Genomic DNA, 23,584 nt, shown 5'->3' on the forward strand with positions numbered 1-23,584 from the left:
CTAAAAACTATCAAACAAATTATCTAATCAAGCAGCTGGAAACTATTCCAATCAACTTTGATCTGTAAAAAAAAACCTTTTATATATTTTTGCGGATTGCCTTCTGTCGCGGTATCAGTTCTTTTCCACTTTTTGGAGTGGTAGGAACAATAAATATAGCCAACTAACATTTGGCAAAGAGTAATGAACGCAAGGAATCTGAAAAAAAAACTGACTTGTTTTTTTAAAGCCTTCAATTTTTGAATTTCGAAAAAAATAGATGGTTTTAAAACTCTTTGAATTTGTAGAACAATTTATGACGGCCGCTTTTTTGTTTAAATTAACCCAATTTGAGAACACTGGATCAATAGGCAAACTTTTATTTCGCCTTTAGTCCGTTTTTGAAATAAGGAGTCGATCACGTTTTTCGTGACCTTTACATTTTTGCTGTTCGATAGTGGAGTTTGCCTTCCTCTTAACAATGCAAATGCACTGAACTAATGATCAAAATTACCAGTCAAACCGCAAAAAAAAACAAAATTGAGCGTGAAAAAATCAGCAAGACCTATATAAGAGTTTTCGCTACCTTCATTACTCTTAAAAACACTATAAAGTAGGTGCTATAAGATTTATATAGTTCGAAAATAACACAAACTCATTCCAAATATGGATATGATTAACCCAGAGATTTTACTACGAGCACTATGTGTAAATCGCAACGCATTTAAAACAGCTAGAGTACAACATTCTTCTTTAATCATGAAGATACACATTTTTTTGGTATAAAACTAGTACTTTCGTTACTAAAAATATTTCAATTTTTGTTACGAAGCGTTGTATTCACTGTGCTTCTTGTTTTTGAATTTTGACTAGTTCTTCCTTTGTCCGCTGTTGCTGTGGACTTTCGTGGGCTTCTGTTTCTGCTGACACTTCTATTCTTACTACCCGCCGACAGAGCACTCGCTGATCTTGCTTGACTGCCAGACATTGCTCTACTTCCAGAAAGGGCTTTACTTCCAGATACTGCTTTGCTTCCGGACCTACTTGACCTCATAATACTACTTTTATTCCCGGAAAGACTTCTATTCTCGGAAATATCGGAGCCCCGTGAGACGCTACGAGGCGACTGTGCAGACTGTCTCGGTCTTGATACAGATGACTGTCGTTTCTGCTGAAATTGCTGAGTTGATCTTCTTTGTTGCTTGGATCGAGCAGCTGAAGGTCTTGGAGGAGATTGTTGTGTTGACCTTCTTTGCACAGATTGAGAACCCGATTTTCTCGGTGATTCTGTTGACCTTTTCGCTGGTCTTGTGTCATCTTCAGTTTTGGTGGTTGACCTACGATAGTTTGCACTCGGTCTTAACATATTACGATTTTTAACATCTTCATCATCGTTATCATCTTGGATACTTTCTTTATTATCACCACCTCGTTCTTGTGGTTTAGAAGCGTGTCTTTTGTCCTCCATTTGTGCTTCGGCTTCTGGCTTCTCGTAACGTTTCAATTTTCCCCGGTGTGCTTCTAATTTGGGAGCCAAATAAGTGACCGCGGGATCCCCACCCCACAAAACTTGCTCCACTTTATCCATGACTTAAACAAAATCAATGTGAACATCACTTCTGATAAGAAACTTTTGAATGCCTTGAACGATTCATTTCAAATTAAAACAACTGATAGCTGAAATTTAATATTTCAATTAGGAACACAAAAACAATCTGACCCATCCGCCTTTACAGGAACAACGCTGACATTTCTCTTTAATTATATAAATATTAACATTATATAAAAAAAAAACATATAAAAACTATCGCTTAAATCCTTTCATCAACAATTTTATCGTGAGTAAATGAAGAAGAATAAACAGTATCATTATTTATTCCTGATTTTGTTTTAAGATTAACAAACAAGAGGTCAAGTTAATTAATAGTAGTAACTTACACCTGGACATTAAGTTGGGTCCATCGAGGGATATAGGAGACATGTCCTGAGAGGAGTCATAGTCCACTGCATCCCCTCCATAGCTCAGCACTCTTTTCACTTGGGAGATCGAATTGGACTTGGATCTAAAAACAAAGAAAATCAACCATGCAAAACGAGCATTGATTGCAGAACGGATTTTTAATAACAAAAAAAAACAATTGCATCCAGTCAACTTGCTGAAACTTCCTTCACATGGAAACAGAAGAGGAGTGGTTAGCAAATGTGCCTAAATTTCAGTCGGTTTCCAAAGCGATCGAACGCTAGATACGAGATTCAAAGCGAGATACTTTGGAGCTGTGCCAAAGACCATGGAAGAAATTGCAATTCTAAAGGAGCTTCAATACTAAAGGGGAGATTTTTTATCATGACAACGGGTCATGGATTATGACCGGCTTATTGTATTCACATCTGATTGAAATCTGTACATTCTTCAGCGATACACAACTTGGCATGCTGACTGTACATTTAAAAGATTCCCCTCATTTTTTTCGATTCAATGATGTAAGTCTAATGAATGAATGTATTTGTAATATTTCTCGAGGAGCGTACTCTTATGATAGGGTAAGAGGCTTTTTCTGTGCGGTATAATTTTTTTTTATTTTGATCAATAAGTTTATATGTAATATCAGTTGGTTTTTCAATAAGTTGGTAGGGTCCTTTTCGGAGTGGTTGCATTTTTTTCAATATTCCTATATGGATGAAGAAATTTCGTATTAATACATATCTTCCAATTTTTTAGTCTGATGCTGATGTGAAGCTGGTATCTCGCTTCACACCAGCTGCAGACTTAAAAACTGGAACATATGTACTCATACCAAATTTTTCAACCCAAATAGGAATATCGAAAAAAATGCAACCACTCCGAAAAAATCAACTGATGTTACATATAAACTTATTGATCAAAATAAAAAAGAAATTACACAACACTTCACTTACCCTATTATAAGAGTACGCTCGTCGAGAAATATTACAATTATATTCATTCACTGTACTTCATATCAATGAATCGCTACCAGCAACAAATAATACAGATCTTCCAACTAGAACAAAATAAAACCTTAACCACACAAAAGAAACAATTACAACATCCAAATACTAAACCCACTGAGGTACAAAAACCGTAAATTACAAGAAAATTTATTCCAAAAATAAAAGAAACATCCACACTTCTATTGCAGCCCATAACTCATCAACAAAAATACCAAAACAAAAATTGCAACAAGCATTTCGGGGTGTTATACCAACTTCTCCTATTATTAGATTCTACAATTTGCTATTAATTTCAGAAAAAACTGTAAATTTGGCTTTCAAATACAAATTTTCCACAGCGTTTGTAAAAAAAGTATTCATTTTGCGCAGGCCAATTGGCGAAAAATTCAGGAATTGTGATTGGCAGTTGATTTTAGAAAGGAAATAGTTACGAAAATGATCCTTTATTGCTGTGGCTTTTATTCCTGAGTGCGACTTGAAGATGTTAGTAAAAGGCTACTTGAATCTGCCAGTAGAGATTTTAGACGCCATCACAACTGAGAATAAGCCTCTCAAGACGTATCTCGATTATTGCGAGAAAAAAACGCGAGTGGTGGAATATATACGTGTAATAAATACGAGCTTTCAATTAGGAATGGGTTATGCTCACACCAGAGTATGAAACGTCATTCAGCAAATAAGGACGGAGCAAACTAACAGAAAATCGCCTGATTCGATTCAAATCCGGAGGAAAGAGCTATAAATGTTATAAATATGAACGACTGTAACAAAGGATATCAGAAAATCTTCTAAACAATCAAAACAATGATCTAATTTTGCAGCTGGAAGCTCTTTCATTCAACTTCGATATGTAAAACTCATTATATCAAAAACAAATTTGACATTTTATATTTTACCGCTTTTTCACATTTAGATTAAAGAAAAATATAATTTTCGTTGCAGTTTTAGCAAGTCTTTTTTTGCGAGTTGTTTGTTGCTGCGGCACCTGAGAAAAAAAAAACAATTGTGTACATATCAAAAAGAAAACCTTCCAAATTTTCCAAATTCTTTTATTTGCTTCTTAATTTTATTTTCAATTCTGCGGTCGGAGCATTCTGCGCTATTTGACTAATCTCGTTCATATTGGCAATAATTGACACTACCAACCTGGGACTGCAGTTATCCTTCTGTGGATAGTAGTCACGTGGCAAATTAGCCAGCAGTCTGTCTCTATTCTCCCTGCAGATTGAACAGGACTCTGCAAAATCACACATGGAACAGAAGGAGGAATATGAATCTCCCATTGAGTCGAAGGAGGCCGACTGGTTGTTATTTTTGTTGTCGCGAGCGGATGATCTGCACGTATCACACCTACAAAAGTCATCATAATGAAACAAAACATTTCCCTCGGGCTACCTTTATACTTACCTTTAAACTTCAACTCAAGGATGCCCATGCAAAAACAAAAAAAAGACTGTAGAAAGGAAACAGAAGTTCATTGATCCATTCTTTGAAAAAAAAAAAACATTCGAGGAAGAAAAAAAAACATTTTTCGTGCTGAGAGGAAACGAACTAGAGAAAGCTTAGAGCTTTGTGAATTATGCATAATCGACTAGTTGTCGTCAAAAATTTAAACGCTTCAAAACTTCTCATGTCGTGGGTTGCACCTTCGGATGAATTAAGCCAGCTTGCTCGCCATAGCGACTAACTAATATATTTTACCTTTCTTTCTCATTGAACATAAAGTTTCACTCACAGTTTGGTAAGTTGAGTCTGCTGGAACCTGTTTCTACAACTGTCACAGGTGTAGTCATTCATCCTCTGTCTGCAAGTGGGACACACTCCATCTTCCATGGCCGCAATGGACACCTTCTTCCGCATACCACACTTCAAAGAGGAGTCGGCACCACTAGCCCGAGGAGAAGCTAAAATGAGAAAAAGCTTCCAGTGCCACCGACAAAAAACAAGACATTTTCGCGTCAGGCATTTGTTTTCTAACCTTATGTATCAAGAACAAATGTGTATGTAATAAGAAAACATCATACACGCCAAACTTCATAATTATCGATCAATAAGACTTATTTTCACTTCATATTGTAAAATCGCAGGTGGCGAGAAAGCGTTAAGAAAGTCAGGAAAATTCACTCTTCACTCACACTTACTCTTATCTTAAATGAAGAGGCAGAAAAAAATTAATGCTATACGAATTGAACTTTTCACAAGGCCAATCGGCCATTTTTTCCTATTCTTAAATGAATTAACGACTATCAAGAAAAGAACTGCTGAATACTTTGAATGAAGTTATCATAGTCGTCAAAATCTATCAGTCAATTTTGAACAACTATTTGTTTTTTAACCTATTTCATCGAGTCGGGGCACTGACGGACGAGCTTCCGGTTGCTTTCCTAAATGTTTTGTCTTTTGCGCCGAGTTGACTCCTTGCGTCGGAACTCTACCAGCAGGATGACCCGGTGGTGGCTTGCCACCATCAGTTGTCCAACTTTTCCTGGCAGTCATGAAGTTATCATCTCCAGTATCAGCAGACAAATTTCCATCCCGGGCATTCAGATTCGATACATGATTCGGAGAATGATCATGGTTACGTTGAGGCATAAGTATTTGCTTCTCTCCTGTCCTTAAATCCTCGACTGATATACTCGGAGATAGTTTCTCTCGAAGTTGAGGAGATCGTCGTCTGAGCAAAGAAGCAGTGCTCCTACTTCTCCCGTGTCTTAGAGATGGCGAAGTTTGTGATTCTTTATGCAGTATCGAATCCCACTGTTGCTGACCCATCATCTCGGGGTTATCTGGCGTGTCTGGAAACATAGCTGGATCCGGAGTTCTCGGTGTCTTGTAGGGGGTTTGGACCGACTCCCTAGGAGTATGAGACTCATGCTCACAACCTTCAGGCGGAGGATCCTCGCCCAATAATGTAATTTCCTTTCTACGATTTGAGACGTAAGTTGGCCACTGATATCTTGGGATATTCTGATCATTCACTGAACTTCTGACAGATCTTACAATGTGGTCTGACTGGTCTGAAGCGCATCCATAATGAGGCTCCTGGTCTGTTAATCTGTTGGAAGGTTGCATGGGTCCCACTTCCCATGTCGGGTTTGATTCAACTGAATAGTTTGATGTCCTTGGAATGCCAGGCGAGTGCGGTCTTCTTTTCTGCTGAGGATAGGAATCGTAATTGTCAATAGGCGAGACTCCTGATTTTGTCATTGGAGTTCCTCCTGCATTCGGTGTCTGCGAGTACTGCCCATAACTCATCGGGGTACGTCCACTAGTTTGTCCTGGCGAAAATTGATTGGCTCCGCTATTCTGTGCAGGCGAATATTGATTATTCGACATAGGAGAATTTTGAGTCATTGACATTGGTGTCACTTGTCCAGACTGAGATGCTGGGGACGGCGGGGGAGCCTCGTGATCCACAATATAGTTCGTGACGTAGCGGTTGTTATACAAACTGGAGTCTGAAACAGTTGAAGGTGGTTTTTCGGGAGCTGGCAGCTCATACATATCATCAGTCATCATTTGCACTTCATCGCGAGGTGAGACTGCTGGAAGATATTCTGGTTTCGAATATATCGTTGTTTGAGACTTCACTACTCTAATATTTGGATCACTTTTTCCACTCTTGGGACTCAGCATATGATGCGATTCACCACATCGAGTTAAGCAAACCTCATTCGAATGTGTAACTCCCTGAGACGAAGTATTGAACGAGTAACTGGGACCACTGTACCCTTGCGTTGGTTGAGTATCCGAGGTATTTATTATCACTGGACCTGACCTAGGAGTTTGACTAGGCATTGTATTAAATGGTGTAGCACAGCAATCAAACGCTTTGTCGCAGCACTTCACCCGTTCTGTTGATAAACCTACGAACATTGCCGCATTACACTTTTTACCACATCGTTTTCCACCACCTGGAGACTTCGGAGGACTCCCATTTGAAGCATCTTCAGGTTTCAATCTCATCATTTTTGTTTTACCAGCTGCTCCTTTACCCTTTCCACGACCTCTTCCCGCGCCTTTATTTCCTTTCCGACCTCGGCCAGCTGGACTTCTGGGCTTGCGTATTGGGCTACCATCTTTCTTTTTTCCTTTCTCTGGACTTCGCGGGTTCATTGGATGCAGTTTATTATTCTTAGGGTCATTAATCTCATTACCACATTTTGCGCATAAGTCGTCTCCCTTTTGCTTGACTGGAGACGGCGGCGGAGGCGTCAACGGCTTCTTTGGGTATCCAAACACCGGATGCTTCACATGATGGAATCTATCTTGATCTGTGGGTGCTCTTGTTTCGTTGATTCCAAGACTTTCCAATGTATAATTGCTTCTAGACTGGCTGTCATCTTCATGCACGCGATACATCATTTGCACCGGAAGAAACGGTACGGCGTTCGAAGTTGCAACCGAATGTCCTTCAATTCTTTCCTCGTCATCAAACGGACACCTGGGCGGAGGCGTTGGAGGCGGTGTTTTGGCCTTACCTTGTGATGTCACCTGAGATTTCATCGCCGTCAGCTTCGATTTCTTGTTTGTCAGTTTACTTTTCTTGGCTGCCATTGGTCCAGTTTTGCTTGCTTTCGATTTTAATTTACTCGCTTTTGACTCTTTCTTAGCAAGTGCGCTCTTTTTCGGAGTCCCACTTCTAGAGCGTTCACCTGGTGTGATCGACTTTGCTCCGCTCTTTGACGTCTTTTGGGACGTCTTACCAGCAGTCTTCGACTTCTTCTTTGACATCTTGGAATCCCTGCCTTGCGACTCTTCGCTATCACTGAATCTAACTTTCGATTGTGCATCTTCTGGTCGTAACTGATTTGCACTTTTCTTTGATTTTGATCCTGCCGTTTTCTTCCGACTTTGCCGGGCTTCTTCCTCCTCTCCGCCAGTCGAGTCTCCTTCATCCAACGACGTCGACTTCGACAGAGACCTCTGTCCACTTCCTCTTAAATCGCTCCCGTTTCTATCGCCCTCTTGACCATCCATTTCTCTTTCATCATCAGTCCGCTCGCCCTCTTCGTCTGTTCTTTCTCCTTCCATTGACTTCGAAATATCTTCAGGGTTCACATTATCTTGATACGTTGCATCTTCCTCCGGGTTATCTTCTTCCTTCTTGTCTGACTCTGACGCTTTCCAATCATTCAAATCCGGATCAGTTTCTCCTTTGGCTGGTTCTTGCTCCCTCTTCTGACCATCATCATCGCTATCTTTATCCCACGAAGGAGTTCTCTTAGATCCTTTGTCATAAGACGACCCAGTCACACTTCTTCCGACTGATGTCTGATTGTCCATTGAAGCACTATTCGATTCTCCACCCTCCTCCAAATCTTCGGTTGGCTTGTCCTCGTCTATTCCAGTACTGGTTCTTTTTCCAGGGTCGGGACCTGCGGGAGAATCTGATTTTGAAGGAGCAGCACTTCCTCTCAATTGCGACTTTGACTGTTTTTGGCTTGTAGGGTTGTTTGACTGGACTATATCTTTAGAGCTAGTGGCAGATAACCGTTGCTGTTCGCCTGCGTTTTGCTGTAGACGTTCAGGTTGCGCATTTTGGTCTTTTGACTGCTGGCCTTCTTTGTTTGCATCATTTCCCAACTGGTTAGGGTCTGGCACCTCTGCCTGATTTGGATCCGGAAGTCCAGCTCGATCAGGGTTCTGCTGTCCAGCTTGATTTGGACCTTGCTGCCCGGCTTGATTTGGATCCCCTTGGCCTGATCGTTTGACACCCTCTTCCCCCATTTCATTCTGTTTATTCTCTTGATTCGGCCCTTTCTCTCCGTTTTGGTTCAGATCCTGCTGTTTGTCATTTGCTTGAGTCGGATCTTCCGGTTGCATATTTTCTTGATTCGGATGTTTTTGTTCTCCGTCTTGTTTTTCAACCTGTTGTTCCTCTTGATTTTGCTGCTCCTTATTGTTGACTTCATTTGGACCCTGCTGCGCATTTTGATCTTCATTTTTGGGCCTACCTTCATCCCAATCTCCCCCTTTGTCCTTATCCCAACTTGGAGTACTTTTAGACTTCTGGTAACTAGAAGGTGGTTTCGTTCTTCCTTTAGTTTCCGAGCTTTTATCTTTCGTCACTGAACTTGTTGCAGTTTCAGCTTGTTGTTCTGGCAATGGTTTCTTCTCGTATTTATTTGCAATTTGACCGATAGCTTTTATTGACCCTTCTGAAAACTGACCCTTTTCTTTGCCATCTTTTGGTCCCTTGGAGTTTGCATTTTCTTCTTCCTCTGCAATTCGACCAGCATTAGGTTCTTGACCTCTTTTTTTAGAACCACCTTCGTTTCCATCTTGATTGTTACCAGGCGCAGTGTTTGATTGCATTGATCTCTTGAACTTACTAGTGTCGTGTTTGTCTAGATCCGTATTTCCGTCACTTCCCATGAACTCGGATCTGAAGTCCGGAACATCGTTAGTTCCTCCCGATTTATAATTCTTCCCATTTGTTTCGTAATAAGTATCGCCATCTGGCAGGTTATCGGGAGGCGGTGGAGGAGTCACTGGAGGTGGGTTCCCACCGTCATCAAACCCAGACTTAGTTTCAGTATTATACGTTCTGGTTCCCTTGCCTTCGACATCTTGCGAATCCCTAGAGCCACCCTGATTTTTCAGTTCCCTCTCAGATCCTGGTTTCTTCCTACTACCGCTTCGGCCAGTTTTTGATCCCCTGGAACTTTTCGAATCTCCTGACTTAGCAGATTCACGAGAACTTTTGGATTTTCTCGAGGTTTTCGACTTTTCCAACGAACCTTTCTCGCGAGACCCTCTTTCCTTACTTTCTCTACTTGTTCGGCTTTTCTGAGCCGATCGCTTCTGATCTGATTTCGATCTCTTGCGATCATCATTGCTTTTAGAAGCTGTGTCTTTGGAAGTCGCTCCGGATGCTCCTGACATTGTTCTCATTAGATCATCGTCATAAGACTCAGACTGCAGTTGGCTATATTTTTGGTATTGATTCGAGTTGGAAACTTTATTCTTTGAGGCTGAACTAGCAGTATTGCCGCTCTTGGTAAAACTACCTGTTCCTTTGCTCGGTTTCTTATACGTTTCATCCCCGCTATGCGTTATTTCTGTCTCGTACGTATACTCAGATTCATCGTCATTACTATCCTTAACTAATGCCTTAGAATTCGTCGCAGTCTTCGACTTCTCATTAGTAACTCTTTTATCGACAGATTTTTCTTTTCCGCCCGCACTCTTATCATTTCGCTCCTCGTCAGCACTTCGTCCAGATTTGCTCAGGGATCCATTTTTGGAACCATCTTTAGCTTTTGATCCTTTGCTTTCGGAAGTCTTTTTGTCTTTACTTTTTGAATCAGCGGTTTTACTCACAGATCCTTGTTCCGAATACGTCTCAGAAGCATAATAATACTCCTCTTCATCATCGTCATCATCCCCTTTGGATTTTTGTCCACTTTTCGCATCGCTTTTGCTTCCACCTCCACTCTTGCCTTCATTCCCACTTTGATCTTTGCTCTTGTTCTTCGAAGCATCCTTACTTGCCGACCTTCCCGCACTTTTAGAACCACTCTTTGATGTGTCTGCACTGCGTGATTGAGACTTTGTTCCAGAAGTTCTTTCTGATGAACTCTTTGAGCCCGGACGCTTTGTCACTCTTGCTCTTTTACCATCAGTTCTATTCGGCGTATTCTCCGTATTCTTTTCACCTCTTGACTCTTTCGTTGTTCTTTCATTTGATTTTAAGTTAGAATCATCCTTTGATTCTTGTCCAGACCTCTCCGCTAACTTAGATTCTGATTCCTGGCCTGACCTTTCATTAGTTTTTGACCCGGTCTCTTTGCTGTTATCTTCATCTTGTGACCCTTTGAAGCTTCCATAGGTATAATAGTACGTGCCGTCATCTTCACTGCCGCCTTTGGATTTCGATACTTCGTTCGATCCAGCATCAGATTTGCTCTTTTCCTTATTCTTGCTGTTCTTGGAAACATCTTGACTTTCTTGGTCTTTACTTTCTTTGTCTTTGCTGGCTTTCGAAACTTCCTCGCTTTTTCCATCTTTCGTGCTTTTATCTTTCGAAGCAGTTGCTGTAACAAGTTCGTCTCCGCTGATTTCTGTGTATGTGTAAGTATCGTCATCTTCGTCGCCATTTTTCGCGCCTCCTGCATTCTCAGTTTTGCTTGCAGTTACACTAGCACTAGGTTTATTACTGTCTTGCTCGTCCACGTCTGCAGATTTGGAGGCGCTATCATTTTCATTTTTGGACGATTGTTTCTTCTCGTCGTCTTCCGACTTGCTTTTTGCATCTTCGTTTTCCGACTTGCTTTTTGCATCTTCGTTTTCCGACTTGCTTTTTGCATCTTCGTTTTCCGACTTGCTTTTTGCATCTTCGTTTTCCGACTTGCTTTTTGCATCTTCGTTTTCCGATTTGCTTTTTGCATCTTCGTTCTCCGATTTACTTTTCTGCTTTGAGTCATCGTCTGAACCAGTATAGGACTCGGTCACATAAGTATAGTCGCTTTCTTCCTCGTCTTTTGAACCTTCTTTCGACTTCGATCCTTCCTCTATATTCTCTGGTGTTTTAGCACCGGTTGCTGTAGTGTCTTTCTTTTCAGTTTTCGAAGCCGTGGCGGCGCTTTTGCTTTGATCTTTTGTTGTCCTAGTTTGACCTTCCTTAGATACTACTTTATCGTCGCTTTCAGACACCGGTGTACTACTTTCTTCTTTACTCTGACTTCGAGTTGTAGCTTCGTTAGTGGCACTTTTATTCTTTGAACTCGAATCCTTGGAGGAGCTCCATAGCGTACCTGAATTCTTTCCCAATGTATACTTTCCCTGAGACGTTTTCGATTTCTCATTTTTCTTAGCTGCCCTTGATTCTGCCAATGAGGAGGATCTCGCTTGTGAAGATGAGTTCGCCTTCAGATATTTCGAGTTCTTTTTCGAGCTCTTCGCTTCTTTTTTGGCTAGTTTTTCTTGCTTCTTTCTTTCTTTTTCCTTCTGCTTCAGTTCTTTTTTCTCCTGCTTTGTCAGCTTTTTATCTTTTTCCTTTTTCGACAGCCATGAATTCACGTATGGATTCGTAGCTCTTTTATCCTCCGGTTCGGGCTGAAACGCACTTCGCGAGTCATAACTTCCAGGTTCGTCATAGGTAGGACTTGATTTGTCGTTAGATGGTTTATCTTTCGCTTCCTGTTCGGCTAATAATCTATCTGAGGCAGCCGACGCTTTTTTAATACTAGCTTCAGTATCTCCGGTGTCCGATTCAGTTGCATATGTATACTCTGTCGACCCCTCTTCGTCATCCGAAAGACTTTTTGAAGAAGACTTTTTGGACTTTGGTTTGGACTTCCCTTTGGTTTTATTCTTGGACGTTGTTCCAGAGGAACTCGGGCTCGACAGTTGCAGTTCATCAGAGTCAGACACAGTTCCTGAAGATTTACCTAAAACGTCAGCTTAATGAGCGGCTCCAATTGCAGTCCAATCCCGTTCATATTAGAAATGTCTCTTTTGCTTTTGTTAACAAAGGCCAAATCAAAAAAATATGCACAATGGAAAACACTGGTTAAGCTATGAAACTTGTGTTGTGATTTTGCAGAAGCGTTACACCATTCAATTTCACAGATAATCTTACAACTAGGGGCCCAGCTGAAAGCTGGAGAGACCTGTTTGATTATTTTAATATTGATTATTTTAAAATTGTTTTAAAATTTCAGGTTTCTCAAGTCGATAGCGCCCTTCCTACGCAAAAAAAGTGAAAGAGAAGCTTATGCATTCATTGGTAACGCTTTTGTCCAAGCATTGCAAATATGACTATAATATGTTGACTATAACTGACATCACAAAAACGTTCTGGAACAAACCGACCTGATTAAAGAGAACTAGCGTAACTCGTGCAACTTCTCGTTGGACTTCTTCAAACCATACAAAAAACTCAACACAAAGCCAATAGCACCAAGCAAAAGCGAGAAAACGTAAGCATAGCGGATTCCATTCTAAAAAATATATTGTATATTGAATCTTTGTTCCAATGCCAAAAAACTTTTAAAAATTTTTTTCTAAGTGTACAGCTCTTCCCCGAGACAAATTAAGGACCAGCCGCTTGGGCAGGGGAGTTTCCTACAACCTGGTCTATCGATTAAACCCTTAATCCCATATCTGGATGGGTAGTTTTTGAAGAAATCGGAAAGATTTGAAAAAAGGCCAAAAAAGTCAAAAAAGTGACTTTTCCTAAGTCTATAGCTCTTCCCCTAGCCAAGTTAAGGACCAACCACTAGTGCGGGGGAGTTTCATACAACCTGGTCTATCGATTAAACCCTTAATTCCAAATCTGGATGGGTAGTTTGAGGAAATCGATAATTTCCGAAAAAATAGGCAAAAAAATCAAAAAAGTGACTTTTCCTAAGTCTATAGCTCTTCCCCTAAGCAAATTAGGGACCAGCCGCTTGTGCATGGGGGGTTCCTACAACCTGGTCTATCGATTAAACCCTTAATCCCAAATCTGGACGGGTAGTTTTTGAGGAAATCGGAAAGATTTGAAAAAAGGCCAAAAAAGTGATTTTTCCTAAGTCTATAGCTCTTCCCCTAGGCAAGTTAAGGACCAGCCGCTTGTGCGGGGGAGTTTCCTACAACCTCGTCTATCGATTAAACCCTTAATTCTAAATCTGGATGGGTAGTTTTTGAGGAAATCGATAATTTCCGAAAAAATAGGCAAAAAAATCAAAAAAGTGACTTTTCCTAAGTCTAAAGCTCTTCCCCTAAGCAAATTAGGGACCAGCCGTTTGTGCATGGGAGTTTCCTACAACCTGGTCTATCGATTAAACCCTTAATTCCAAATCTGGATGGGTAGTTTTTGAGGAAATCGATAATTTCCGAAAAAATAGGCAAAAAAATCAAAAAAGTGACTTTTTCTAAGTCTATAGCTCTTCCCCTAAGCAAATTAGGGACCAGCCGCTTGTGCATGGGGGGTTCCTACAACCTGGTCTATCGATTACACCCTTAATCTTAAATCTGGACGGGTAGTTTTTGAGGAAATCGAAAATTTCCGAAAAAATGGGCAAAAAGTGAAAAAAGTACCGAGTTGTGAAGCTTTTCTAAGACCGTAGGGGGTGGGGTAGGGTAAAAATTGCTCTAAATTTCGAGCAGGCAGGTAGGTGAAACGCTACTGAATCCATTGGTACCACTTTTATGAGAATCTGACGGCTAGTTTTTTGGAAAAGCGAATTTTTCGAAAAAGCGTCTCAAAAGAAAAATAAAAAAAAATAATAATAAAAAAAAAATAAAAAAAAAAAACCAGATCTCATCTAGAAAAAACAAAAAAACGTTTTTATAATACCTGTTTAATAAATCAAACAGGAATTCAAAGAAAACAAGACTGCTCGTATCAGTGCGAAGCCCTGAATATTCCGCATGCCTTTTAAGGTCTATCGAGCATTAATGACATGAAAAAATTAAACATAATAAAAAAATGATTTTTTTTAATTTGAGATTTTGTGTAAAAATGATCCCCCCACACTCTAAATAAAGTACAAAGCGATAGATTTCGCTCCTAGTAACAAATCAATTCTGGCAAATTAGCTTCGTTCAACCAATTTGGAACGATTTCTAAGAAGGATTAAATCTCCGCTTATGCGTTAATAGCGCCAAATATATCGCGCGTTAATTGTCCCTAATTGGCCAAAATAGCACCATAAATTTACCAAAAATAATCACAGGTGAAATAAATTTTCTAATTTCCGCTCAGGACAACAATACCTTTTAAATGATACCAAAAAAAAAAGTCCATCAAAAATGGCTAGTTAAAAAGTCGAAATTTGTCTGAAGATAAAAAAAGACCGACCCCGAGCACAAATATTCCGTTACTTTCGTTATGAAAGTCGTAACAATAAATCTCCATGAGCATTAAAAGCGCGAAATATATCGCGCGTTAGTTGTTACAAATTGGCCAAAATGGCAACCTTTAAACCCCCATAACTTTACGAAAAATGATCACAGGTAAAATATCTTCTCAAATTTAGGCTCGGGGTAACAATACCTTTTGAATGATATTTAAAAAAAAATGCGTCAAAAATGGCTAGTTAAAAAGTCGAAATTTGTCTGAAGATAAAAAAAGACCGACCCCGAGCACAAATATTCCGTTACTTTCGTTATGAAAGTCGTAACAATAAATCTCCATGAGCATTAAAAGCGCGAAATATATCGCGCGTTAGTTGTTACAAATTGGCCAAAATGGCAACCTTTAAACCCCCATAACTTTACGAAAAATGATCACAGGTAAAATATCTTCTCAAATTTAGGCTCGGGGTAACAATACCTTTTGAATGATATTTAAAAAAAAATCCGTCAAAAATGGCTAGTTAAAAAGTTGAAATTTGTCTGAAGAAACAAAACCCACTCTGAGCACAAATATTCCGTTATTTTTGTTACGAAAGTCGGAACAAAAATTCATTTCTTTCCCATATATCCACCAGCAAATTGTGGCTCTCAACGCAAATGAGAAGCGGAGTTTCGTATCACTTGCAATACCACAAAAAAAACGCCAAACTTCGATATGTTTGTTTCAAGTCAGTTCAATTCAAGGAAAACATGTCGAGACACAAAATTGTCGGTGCTAAATTTTTATTGAAATGAAACTTATTAAATCGTAACTTAGCAGACAATCCTAATAATCGTATACTTGCTTTGAAATTCTATGAGGCAATTAAACTGACGTATCATGGGATAACTATACCGACATAACAAAAGCCGAAGAAACATTTCCGAAGTGGAAAAAATACCAAGGACATACTTATTCACTTATTAATTAGCTTTCTTCAGCCTGAAGGGATTTCTGGGGCTATAGCTCTTCCCCTAGCCAAGTTGAGGACCAACCACTAGTGCGGGGGAGTTTCATACAACCTGGTCTATCGATTAAACCCTTAATTCCAAATCTGGATGGGTAGTTTGAGGAAATCGATAATTTCCGAAAAAATAGGCAAAAAAATCAAAAAAGTGACTTTTCCTAAGTCTATAGCTCTTCCCCTAAGCAAATTAGGGACCAGCCGCTTGTGCATGGGGGGTTCCTACAACCTGGTCTATCGATTAAACCCTTAATCCCAAATCTGGACGGGTAGTTTTTGAGGAAATCGGAAAGATTTGAAAAAAGGCCAAAAAAGTGATTTTTCCTAAGTCTATAGCTCTTCCCCTAGGCAAGTTAAGGACCAGCCGCTTGTGCGGGGGAGTTTCCTACAACCTCGTCTATCGATTAAACCCTTAATTCTAAATCTGGATGGGTAGTTTTTGAGGAAATCGATAATTTCCGAAAAAATAGGCAAAAAAATCAAAAAAGTGACTTTTCCTAAGTCTAAAGCTCTTCCCCTAAGCAAATTAGGGACCAGCCGCTTGTGCATGGGAGTTTCCTACAATCTGGTCTATCGATTAAACCCTTAATTCCAAATCTGGATGGGTAGTTTTTGAGGAAATCGATAATTTCCGAAAAAATAGGCAAAAAAATCAAAAAAGTGACTTTTTCTAAGTCTATAGCTCTTCCCCTAAGCAAATTAGGGACCAGCCGCTTGTGCATGGGGGGTTCCTACAACCTGGTCTATCGATTACACCCTTAATCTTAAATCTGGACGGGTAGTTTTTGAGGAAATCGAAAATTTCCGAAAAAATGGGCAAAAAGTGAAAAAAGTACCGAGTTGTGAAGCTTTTCTAAGACCGTAGGGGGTGGGGTAGGGTAAAAATTGCTCTAAATTTTATGCAGGCAGGTAGGTGAAACGCTACTGAATCCATTGGTACCACTTTTATGAGAATCTGACGGCTAGTTTTTTGGAAAAGCGAATTTTTCGAAAAAGCGTCTCAAAAAAAAAAAAATAAAAAAAAAATAATAAAAAAAAAATTAAAAAAAAAAAACCAGATCTCATCTGGAAAAAACAAAAAAACGTTTTCATAATACCTGTTTAATAAATCAAACAGGAATTCAAAGAAAACAAGACTGCTCGCATCAGTGCGAAGCCCTGAATATTCCGCATGCCTTCTAAGGTCTATCGAGCATTAATGACATGAAAAAATTAAATATAATAAAAAAATGATTTTTTTTTAATTTGAGATTTTGTGTAAAAATGATCCCCCCACACTCTAAATAAAGTACAAAGCGATAGATTTCGCTCCTAGTAACAAATCAATTCTGGCAAATTAGCTTCGTTCAACCAATTTGGAACGATTTCTAAGAAGGATTAAATCTCCGCTTATGCGTTAATAGCGCCAAATATATCGCGCGTTAATTGTCCCTAATTGGCCAAAATAGCACCATAAATTTACCAAAAATTATCACAGGTGAAATAAATTTTCTAATTTCCGCTCAGGACAACAATACCTTTTAAATGATACTAAAAAAAAGTCCATCAAAAATGGCTAGTTAAAAAGTCGAAATTTGTCTGAAGATAAAAAAAGACCGACCCCGAGCACAAATATTCCGTTACTTTCGTTATGAAAGTCGTAACAATAAATCTCCATGAGCATTAAAAGCGCGAAATATATCGCGCGTTAGTTGTTACAAATTGGCCAAAATGGCAACCTTTAAACCCCCATAACTTTACGAAAAATGATCACAGGTAAAATATCTTCTCAAATTTAGGCTCGGGGTAACAATACCTTTTGAATGATATTTAAAAAAAAATCCGTCAAAAATGGCTAGTTAAAAAGTCGAAATTTGTCTGAAGATAAAAAAAGACCGACCCCGAGCACAAATATTCCGTTACTTTCGTTATGAAAGTCGTAACAATAAATCTCCATGAGCATTAAAAGCGCGAAATATATCGCGCGTTAGTTGTTACAAATTGGCCAAAATGGCAACCTTTAAACCCCCATAACTTTACGAAAAATGATCACAGGTAAAATATCTTCTCAAATTTAGGCTCGGGGTAACAATACCTTTTGAATGATATTTAAAAAAAAATCCGTCAAAAATGGCTAGTTAAAAAGTTGAAATTTGTCTGAAGAAACAAAACCCACTCTGAGCACAAATATTCCGTTATTTTTGTTACGAAAGTCGGAACAAAAATTCATTTCTTTCCCATATATCCACCAGCAAATTGTGGCTCTCAACGCAAATGAGAAGCGGAGTTTCGTATCACTTGCAATACCACAAAAAAAAAACGCCAAACTTCGATATGTTTGTTTCAAGTCAGTTCAATTCAAGGAAAACATGTCGAGACACAAAATTGTCGGTGCTAAATTTTTATTGAAATGAAACTTATTAAATCGTAACTTAGCAGACAATCCTAATAATCGTATACTTGCTTTGAAATTCTATGAGGCAATTAAACTGACGTATCATGGGATAACTATACCGACATAACAAAAGCCGAAGAAACATTTCCGAAGTGGAAAAAATACCAAGGACATACTTATTCACTTATTAATTAGCTTTCTTCAGCCTGAATGGATTTCTGGGGCAGCCATCGTGGCCCTCTTACGAAATGAGGAGATATCAGTTACTCAAAACCTGAAGCAAACTAAATCTAATTCTTGTGGACTCCCAGGTCAAACTCCTCACATTCCCCAGCTGCAATACATTTTCACATTTTCAAAAATTTAAACCATGCAAGGATCAATCCATTCCGAAATCGTGGTTATATTCACAGGTGAGAGCGATCTTTAAGATGGTGTAAAACCATCCACACTTTTTCCACGAGACGTTGCGGACGAAATTTCTCATTTCTTGAATCAAGTTACAAAAATAGCTGAAAGTATTTGTGCTTGGAAAAACTCACCTAAAAGAACAAGATCGAAAGCCGGGTACGCATTCATCAGCAATAGATAATATCGAGCAACCTCAAAGTTGACATACAGCATTTAACAGCATTCTATTCTGCACACTCAAGAAAACAACATCAAGTGGACTTTTAGCGGTATCTTTCAGCGCATCTACTCAAAATTAACTTGAATCGAGACAATTTTCAGCAACAAAAAACTCGTTAAGCAGTATTGTGTCAATTCTGTAACTTATTGCGAAACAAGCATACCCCCGGAAAATCCTCAAAAGGGTTCGTTTCGAATGCGGTTCGTTTGTCAGTGCGGTTTGCTACAGGGCCCACGAGTGTTTTGCTCGAAGCTTTTCAGGGGAGTTACAGTCTCAGTCTACAGGACCCAACCGCTGCTTCAGCTCTATTCTCTTCGCTGGTACTTTCATCAGGTTCTATAGCTGAGTTTGTTTTTTACTACCCAATTTATCATTCAATAATTCGTTTATCCACGACAATCAGCCAGCTGTTACTTGACCAAGCTTAGATTCTGTTGATGAAACTATTCTTTCCCGAATGGAAAAATTTGAAGCAAAAAAACTGAACAATTTTCTTTGGAAAAAAAGGAAAAAAACGATGCTGCTTGAATCTTCCGAGAAAATAAAGCAAGATTTAGTTGAGATTTAAAAAAAGAAGACGATTCTGAGGTAGATATAAAAGTAACTGAATTGAAAAATGTGAAGCAGCCGAAGTCAAAAACGGCCAAGACAAAATACAGCGAAATGACGAACAGAAGACACAAGACAATACCAAAAGCTCAACAACACATGAGAAACAAGAGTAGTCAGTTGAGGAGCAAAATTGTCTTTATTATTTTTTTTTCAATTCAGTGTCGTTTTTTTGCGGGGTGTAATGAGAGAACTATACTTACGCGTAAACTCGTTGTGAAATAGTCATAATCGATAACAATTGTCTTCAAAAATTACACAAGCTAGCGAATAGAACAAGAGACAAAAATAACAAAATCAATTTATTGAGAAAAACGAAGCCAATTTAGGAAAAACAGTCGAAAAACGCAACCACCAGTTTTAAATAAGGATTAAGTATTAAACAAGCTGCCATTAAGCCGACAAAAATTCAGTGAACCAAAAACGACAAAAAGCCATAAGAAATAGTTCATAAAAAAAATTAAACTATGAAAAATCTTGCAGCATAAACTGCCTGAATTTTCTCTGGGTCATGGCTATCAATTTACAAATTACAGGAGAAAATCAAAAACACCTGCATCTACGATGACAATTACTGACAGCGCAAGTAAATTCCCCAATATGTCAACTAGGCCGACAAAATAAAAGCAGACAAACGAAAATTCAATTTTTCCGAGAAACAAAACTCAATTTCATACATACGGAAAAAACAAGGACAGCCGGTTACTGTGCAAGTAGCCCAGAATGTTCCGCCCACAGTCTTAAAAAAATACTAAAATATTTTCTCAAGTTGGTGTCGTTTTTTTCTGCATTATGTGAAAAGAAAAATTAGAACGAAAAATAAGAACTTAACATATTTGAGAGTCATAGTAAAATAAGTCACATGAAAAACAGTTTTTAAAGAAAAGTGACTATAAAAACAAAAAAAACTGAAATTGCTGAAAATTTTTGAATTTTTCAAGTTTTTGATTCCCAAAATTGCGGCAAAGAACTCCAAAAACTATCTTTACCTGAGTAAAATTAAGTTTTCACGACTTAAACTAAGCTTAAATAAGCTATTGTAAGCATACACGGCTCATTAGCTCGAAATTAGACCCAATTAATTAGCTCGAAATTAGACGAAAAATCAAAAGTTTCACCAGTTTTTCTCGAAACTGGGAAAAATTTTGGAATTCTCTTTATGTCGTTCGAATCACGACTGAAAGGGCTTTAATATGATATATCACTCATACCTGTCCAATGATTAATTGTGGTGACTGATTTTGCGTGGAAAACACACCCGAATACAAAGTTTCTCCCCATTTTCAATGGTCGGAACTACAAAGTCCGGCCGGGACTCGAACCCGGACCTGACGGTACAAAGGCAACCGCGTTACATTTAGGCCGAGTGAGAAGGATTCTCGATGTTGCTAAGGTTCACTATTCAGGCAACTTCACAATTTCTGACAGATTTGTAAAAAAAAAGTTGTTCACGGGAAATGGCCTCGCAAAAGTAAACACAGAGGTGAAGCTCAGCTTCGCACCACTTGCGATACAACATTTATACAAGGAAATTGAATGTGAATTTAGAATCGGAAGAAAAACTACAAAGCTGAAAATACCTTAGCAAAAACTCTTTAGTCCAAAAAAACAAGTCCCCCTCGCCCTCAACACATACAAACTAAAAATTTTTCATTGCTCATCAAATGAACCAATAAGCTAGAGGCCACTAAGCCGATATAATAAAGGCCGAAACCAATTAAGCCGAAAAAAGGAAAAAATAGCCGAAAATTTATTTAAACATTTGAAGATTTATTAAAAAAAACTATTTAGTCCACCTCAACCTCAAAACACACAGGCACCCACCATTTTTTCGCTGGTCGACAAACGCAATATCAGGCCATTCAGCCGATATAACATAGGCAGAAACCAATTAAGGCCAATAGGGAAACGAAAAAACAAGAACGCCGAAAAAACTGTCGCCATGAAAAACTTGAACTATAATTTTTGTTAAGATTTAAGCAAAATTTGCGAACCAGATGTGAGCATAAAAACTATGTTTCACTTGAAATGACTCAAAATTAGGCCGATACAATTTGAGAAAAAATACAAGAAAAAGGGAACATATGCAAGTCAAGAATCACCGCAAGGGTAATAACAATTAAAAGTTAAAACATTTTTTTTTGCAGAACCGTTTATAAATTTTTTTGAAAGCTTTTATTGCCAAGGAGGCGCTAAATGAAACTTCCGAGGCTAGTTTTCCTTGTAAAAAACATGTTTTCTTAGCTTAAACCATATAAAGATCGTTACTCGCTCGAAAGTAGACTAAACTTCTTCCAGTTTTTCAAGACACCGGTTTAACTTTTTGAAATTTATATGTCCTTCGAATCGCGACTGAATGGGCTACAATATAAAATATCACTCGACCCATTCCGATGTTTATTTGTGGTACCTGCTCTTGTGTTTAAAAATCTGGCTCTTTTCCAGTTTCCCCCCCCCCCCCCCCTTTCAAATTCAATTTTGAAAAGTCTATTTAACGTTTTCATAATGCAATGAAATTTGGCGTGGTGAACAAATCGACAATTCTGAACATATTTGTTCTTCATACTCTACAGCTTAACATCACGCGTTTAGCCGTAATAACACGTAAAACAAACATAAAACTCGGTATTCTGAAAGGGGGGAACTGGAAAAGAGCCAAAAATCTAAAACACACCCGAAGACAGAAGTCCCTCAAAGAAAAATAGCTTTGAATTTAGGCTCAGTGCATCACTAGCTTTCAGATGATGCTAAAAAATATTCAGTCAAAAATGGCTTGTTGAAGAATTTGTCTGCAGACAAAAAATCACCCTAGCACAAATATTCCGCTAGATCAACTGGGATTATAACTCCTGTATGTTTTCAAACAATACTTAGAGTTATTTCTTCAAATTTTTAACGTGATTGATATACGCAAATAAACAATAGATTTAATACTGACGGGTATCCTTCGCTGCCAAATTGGGAAAACTCTCAAGTGAGAATGTGTATCCCTGCATACTGTGCTCGGATCCCACTACCCCTCGGTCAACTTGTTCCCCCCTCATTGTCTCTGACTCCGAATTGGTTGCTGTTGTAGTCATGGTACTAGACGCTATTACAGCTTCACTGGACATCGTATTGCATTCATACTTGGCGTTTCTTCTTCTTTTCTTCAATGAGAAAATTCGTCTAATTGCACTGGTTCTTGCCTTCAATTTGCGATGGCTTCTTATCTTCGGCTTGCTTGGTTCAACTACCTTCAAAGGAGGTGGCTTGACAAGTGCACTAAACATACTTTCTGGTGCATTGACTAGACCTTGTTGCACAATTGATGAGCGTTTGTGGTCACCGCGGTCCGATCCACATTCCGCATAGCTACTGCGGTACTGTTGGTTTCGCTGCGCATAATCAAATATCATTCCCGAGTCGCCCGAATTATTCGGCGATTGGGGCGCCCAAGAAATTCTTCTGGCCTTTTCTTGCAGTACCTTCGCGCCTGCTTCCTCTGCTGTCGGTTGGACTAAGAAAGTACCCGGTAAGCTGTGTTTTCCCCATTGCCGCTTCAGCGTGAAGAACTCGTGATCATCCGTTTCTTCATGCGAGTCTGCGTGATAGCATGAGACTCTGTTTTCGACGTCAACCCACTTCATGGCTTTGCCATTTCCTACTGTGTCGCTGGCTTTTTGGTTCTTCTTCTCCAGGGCAGCATGTGTGAACCACGGGTAGCTTTCGATCATCCATGTTTGGTTTTTTATTGACTTAGCCTGAAAATCTTAATGCGATAAAACTTCCCTCATATTATCAATTCGCCAATCATCATTCAACTGAAAAATAATTTACAATTTCAATTAAATGTGCATGCTAATAACATACACTTCATTCTGAATTCAAAAACAAATCGGAAACAAGCAAACAAATAGTTGTGAGCAAAAAAATGCCAACAATTGAAACAAATTTTAGTCTTAACAAAGCAAGCTACCACGAAATTATGCTCGTTTCCACGGCCCCACATTTGAGTATCAATTTCCAAAAAACATTCTGCGCTGCCATAATGAGATGAATTTCGCAAGGCGAGCAAGTCATATATTTTGAACAAATTCGTTCTTATTGCCTCACTTCGAATTACCACTCATTTAGTGATTAAAACGTTTAAAAACTACTTTTGATAATAAAAAATTTACCCTCTCCCCTGCCCTGTAAAAATTATTAACTCCTTCTACTCTTAATTTTAAAAATTATTCATCATGCGAG

The 23,584-nt window shown here is 38.9% G+C and overlaps 2 protein-coding genes across 2 annotated transcripts in view; one reads left to right on the top strand and one right to left on the bottom strand.

Moving 5' to 3' along the window:
- Positions 1-736: 736 nt before the first annotated feature.
- On the bottom strand, positions 737-23,140 carry LOC134851379 (hornerin-like). The gene is made up of 6 exons (XM_063867436.1): positions 22,293-23,140; positions 5,286-12,344; positions 4,685-4,853; positions 4,096-4,299; positions 1,918-2,042; positions 737-1,569 (listed from the first exon to the last, which is right to left on the bottom strand). The coding sequence occupies exons 1-6, from the start codon at positions 23,068-23,070 to the stop codon at positions 794-796; spliced, it is 9,111 nt and encodes a 3,036-aa protein (XP_063723506.1). The 5' UTR covers positions 23,071-23,140; the 3' UTR covers positions 737-793.
- LOC134851382 (histone deacetylase complex subunit SAP18-like) overlaps positions 18,133-23,584 on the top strand; it is a 162,183-nt gene continuing 156,731 nt past the window's right edge. Inside the window, exon 1 of the mRNA XM_063867439.1 lies at positions 18,133-18,145. The gene's annotated coding sequence lies outside the window, so the exon portion shown is untranslated. The remainder of the gene's footprint in view (positions 18,146-23,584) is intronic.

The sequence above is a fragment of the Symsagittifera roscoffensis genome, chromosome 7, assembly GCF_963678635.1.
Source record: "Symsagittifera roscoffensis chromosome 7, txSymRosc1.1, whole genome shotgun sequence".
Taxonomy (NCBI): Eukaryota; Metazoa; Xenacoelomorpha; order Acoela; family Convolutidae; genus Symsagittifera; species Symsagittifera roscoffensis.